This window comes from Vitis vinifera, chromosome 11 (assembly GCF_030704535.1).
Source record: "Vitis vinifera cultivar Pinot Noir 40024 chromosome 11, ASM3070453v1".
Classification (NCBI taxonomy): domain Eukaryota; kingdom Viridiplantae; phylum Streptophyta; class Magnoliopsida; order Vitales; family Vitaceae; genus Vitis; species Vitis vinifera.
This window is the reverse complement of record NC_081815.1, coordinates 11,655,124-11,660,069: the sequence shown is the minus strand read 5'-3', so window position 1 is coordinate 11,660,069 and position 4,946 is coordinate 11,655,124. Positions and strand designations below refer to the sequence as shown.

The following is a 4,946-nucleotide window of genomic DNA, read 5'->3' as shown; positions in this document are numbered from 1 at the left end:
TCTAAACCGATATATAGCTGATTTTGCCGATTTTTTTACCGATATTCCTCTTTAATCAGTGTTGAATTTCGTTTCGAGACCGCTTGAAATATCGCCGATAAAATCTGATTTTTCAATCCATGGATAGTAAACATAGTAAGGAAAAGTAAGGAATCATCTTTGTAGAGGCTTTTATTTCTACACCTTCCTACCTACTAAATTTATGGCTCAGGAGATCCCACATATATTCAACTTTAAAATAGACTTTCTTTTATAAGTGATTGGAATAATAAACTATTAATTAATTACTGTTTTCCACTTTAAAACTTTTGGAATTAAAAGGGGTTCTTGGTTTCTATTAACTTTAGTTCTAAGAGGATTGACTTAATGTTTGATTAACACCCTTTGGAATAAATTCTTACTTTTTGGAAATTTTAACTTGATTGGTAGAGTTTTAAAAATTAAAAGAATTAATTGAAGTGATTTTTGAATTCACATATTTCTTTTTTTACTTTTTATTTAAAATTGAGATACCTTCGCGGCTAAGCCCCTTAATAATTAATACTTGATAAATTCAGGATATTATTAATGACAAAATTCGAAATCCAAGTCATATGTCACTTACTGAAATCATACTTTTTAGTATTCATAGTGAGCAATTGGATTTTTGAATTGACTTATTGGTAAATACTATAGTGATCACTTTTTTTTTTTAATTATTATTTACATTAAAGATTAATTGATTTTTTTATTAATAGAATGTTATAGAGTACAAACACTTTTTATAGGAATTACCTTCAAACAAGCCTAGCTAATTTAATTTGGACTCTAGGGTATGAAATAAAAATGTGTAGTATAATCTTTTAGGACAACATCTAAGCAAAGGCCCAGGTGGCAATTAAACACCATTAAGACATCCATGATTGAGATAAATGCAATTGGTCTAGTAGTTATACATACACATCACATGATTAGCTAGCCATCTGGTTGCAGCAGCGGCATAAATACTATTATATATATATATATATATCATTTTACATCCATGTCTTTGATAAGCCAATTGAAGTAGCATTGCAGGTGCACATGTGAATGGCTCAACCAGATGACAACAAAAACAAATCAAAGAAAAAAACGAGTACAAGGCTATGGTAGATAAATTTGGAAAGTGGGGTGATGGGTTGACCAAATAGAACTATGGTTTGCGAGGATGGAGGCGAACTGGAAGTCCCTTAGCAGGCATGGGCATGGGGTCAACGATTATCTTCTCATCAGGAAGCAATTTATCCCATTTGAACCTTTTAACCACGTTGTGCATGAAGACTAGTATTTCCAAGCGGGCGTACTCTTTACCAGGGCACATCCTAGGTCCGCCACCAAAGGGAACGAATGTGTAAGGAGCAGGCCCGTCTCCTTCAAATCTTGTAGGGTCAAAATTTTCGGGTTGAGGGAAGCATTCTGGGCTTTTGTGGGTTGAGTTTGCGCTCCAGTACAGCTGCAAATAATTAAGAAAAGCGCCTGTTAATTAACTTGCATATGCATGTGGTTGATGAGGGTGTGTTAGAATAAAAAAAATGAGTCATATGAGTTATAAAATAATATAATATTATACCTTCCAACCCTTAGGAATGGAGAAACCGTTGAACACGAAGTCAGTGATTGCTTCCCGGAAAGCTCCTTGGAGTGGGGGTGCAAGTCTCATCACTTCACAGGCAACATTCCATGAATATCTCATCTTTTGAACATCATCCCAGTTCAGCAATTCACCTGGTGCTTTTGAATTGGCAATTTCCATTTGCTCTGGTCACAAACATGGACCCAAAGAAAAAAGTTAGAAACTATTATTCTTTTGGCCGGCGACTAGGACGGCCAAAAAGTAAAATAAGGCTAAATAGTGGAATAATCAACGGGCGTGGCCGTTGGAATTTACTTGGTCACAATAAGGACTGTTCCCCACTTTCTCAAGATCACTATCACCTTTTTATTTCTTAACAAATAGAAAGCAAGCTAATTGGAAAAGTTAGTCACGGAGAAAATACTTTTATTATTTACTTTTTTGTGAATAATTTTATTTCTGTTATTGTTATTTGTTAAATACATGAAAAAATTATGGCATGGCGTGGCATAGGGGCTCCAAGTTCCCTCCCAAAATATTCATCAGTTTAGTATTTGTTTTCTTAAATGAAAACAAAATAGTTGGTGATTATGGTTTAATACTAGAATTTAAAATCACAGTTATTAATAGTGATTTTAAAAACCAACCTTGGTAATTATGATTTTAAATTTAAAGCTAAAATCATAATTATCAATTATGTTTTTAAAACAAAAAATAATAAAAAAAAATAATAAAATCAAATATGATGACGACACTGCTTTGACAAATATTTTTAAAATAAGTTTTAGATTGAGAATTATTTTAAAAAGAAAAACAAGTTACTTTGAAAAGAAACTCGGGGCATTTTTGTTATTTAAAATACCATCCTATCAGCCTAATGGAAAAAGTTTTAGAAAGATCAGATCATCCCTGCAGATTTGCTTCATGCCCTTTTATCTTTCTTTTCTCCTTCTTTTGAAGCCTTGATTGTTTTTTCTTTAGAAAAGCACAAAAGAATAAAGCATATTTGTTTGGTTGTTTGTTTTTTTTTTAAGAAAAAGAGAACATTAAATAAAATAATATCAAGAGAGAAAATATTGCAGGTGCGTAAAAGAGATTTACCCTCGTAGACTTTCTCGTAGATGTGAGGCAGCTCAGCCATGTACTTGATAAGGAATGTAATGGCAGCACTGGCAGTGTCATGGCCACCAATCAACAAACCGAGGATTTTATCAGCAATTTCCATTTCATTCATGTGGCATCCATCTTCATCTGTAGCCAGAAGCATGTGGGACAATATATCTTGATTTTGTGAGGCCTTGCCCTCAGCCAGATCGATCTTCCTTTGCTTGATGATGGCTCTAAGCTCCTTTCTGATGAAGTTGGAGGCCTTGATAGCGCGGTGGAAAGGTGTCCCAGGCAAGTCAATTGGGACGGTGATGAGTCCTGAGGCCAAGACATGGAAGGGCTTTTCAAATTTAGCGACGTGGGCAGGATCTTCTATGCTCATAAACAGGCGGCAAGCTAGCCAGAAAGTGAACCTCTTGGCCAGTGGAAATACAATGACTTCATCTCTGTTGTCCCAGCTATCAGCAAAATGCCTCTGCGCAATGTGATCCATGATGCCAATGTAACGTTGCAAGGCTTCAGGCTTAAAGAACTGAGGGAGCAACTTCCTCATCTTCTTGGCCTCCTCTTTGGATGAGGTTTGGGTGGAGGAGGGGAAGACCTTGTCGACAGAGCTAGGCCACCACGCATGAACAAGTTTGTTTTCGTTGGAGAACAAAAACTTGTTGCCCGCAGCGCCAGCAAAGACGGCAGCAGGCTCTCCGAGGAGGGAGGTCTTGAAGACTTCAGAGGAGTATTTGGAGATGCGATCGAAGATGAATTTTTCCGGGTGGCCTTTCCAGCCGGTGGAGAGGAATTCAAGGCTTTCACCAACCATAGGCCAACCAATCTTGCCAGGAGGGAGATTGGGGCCAGTGAAGTGGGATCTATGCTTGTAGAAGAGCAAGTGAAGTCCGATGGAGACTGAGAGCACAAAGATGAGGAGCAGGGAGAGGAAGAACACCTCCATTGTTGATGATATTGCTCACAGCCTCTCCCAAAACCATACAGACACAAGAGAAACAAGAGAAAACAGGAGAAGTGAGACCTAGTTTGAAGAGAAATGGGCTAGGTGGGATGGCATTTTATAAAGAAGTGGGGGATGGCATCACCAAAAATACAAGTCAAAGAAGGCAAACTGACCTATTAAAAAAAACTGAGGTGAATTCACCGATGGAGGTGGTGGATCTCTTTTTCTTTATTTCTCCCACAAACTCCATGCATCTACGAGCTACTTTCTATAAAGTAAAAAGGGTTTTGAGGGATAACTAAATGGTAAAACTAAAAGTACCATACTTTCATAGAAACATTTTCCATTCACATTTACTATAGAAGTATCTACATATAGAAATTCATCTCGTTGGAGCTGGGTTTTGGTGCCCAAGTCAACACTCCGACCAGACTCAATGAGAGAAATAATACATTTTCTCCTCTCCCTCTCTCAAAACAAAAAAAAGAATTTATTCTTATTTTTGGAAAAATCAAATCCTTTCTATTGAAATTTTTTTCTATTTTTTCTAAAAAAATAAAGGTTCAAACTTTTATCATGTAAAAAAGAATGATTTTCGTAATTCTATTCATAATTTAAGATGAAAAAATTTATCAATAAAATAATCAACTAAAATTTTTGGATATTTAAGTCTGAAAACTTTATTTTTTGTTGACCACAAAAGAATCCGAACAAAAATCAAGTAGTTTAATTTTCATATGCATAAGCTTTTTTTTTTTTTCTAATGTTTTTCATGAAATGAGATTAATATACATTACCATTGGCATCAAATGAAGTGTTGCACAAGCACCTTCAATTGGAGTGCATAAACAAATAGGCCCACGTTTAATTGATTTTGGGGGTGTTTTTATGGCAATATTTAAATGAAGAATAGTATATTATATTAGTAGAATATGGGAAAATACCGAGTATTGGGGTAGAACTAATACAGATGACTCTTGACTCGGCATGGTGAGTCCAACAAAGCTGTCAATCAAGCTGAGGTCACTCTGTTAATTTCATCATAGCATTGGATTGACAGACCCATCTATTGGCCTTATCATATACTGTTATTAACTGTCCTTTCATGCTAAAAGTCATTACAAAAAATTTATAAATTATTCACAAAATTTTCCTCACTCCTTTTTTTTTTTCTTTTTCAATCAAATTTTACTACAGGGTCTTAGCTTCCGCTCTAAAAGTCAATTTTACAAACTCACAATCAATTAATTAATAAATATTAAATTTAATCAAACACACCTTCTCAATGGATTCTTAATT

General features: G+C 35.3%; 1 protein-coding gene across 1 annotated transcript; it reads right to left on the bottom strand.

Moving 5' to 3' along the window:
* Positions 1–1,171: 1,171 nt before the first annotated feature.
* Positions 1,172–3,647, bottom strand: CYP716A15 (cytochrome P450 CYP716A15). The gene is given in 3 exon segments (NM_001281186.1): positions 1,172–1,471; positions 1,589–1,776; positions 2,693–3,647. Coding segments are annotated over 3 exon segments (1,443 nt in total).
* Positions 3,648–4,946: the final 1,299 nt, after the last annotated feature.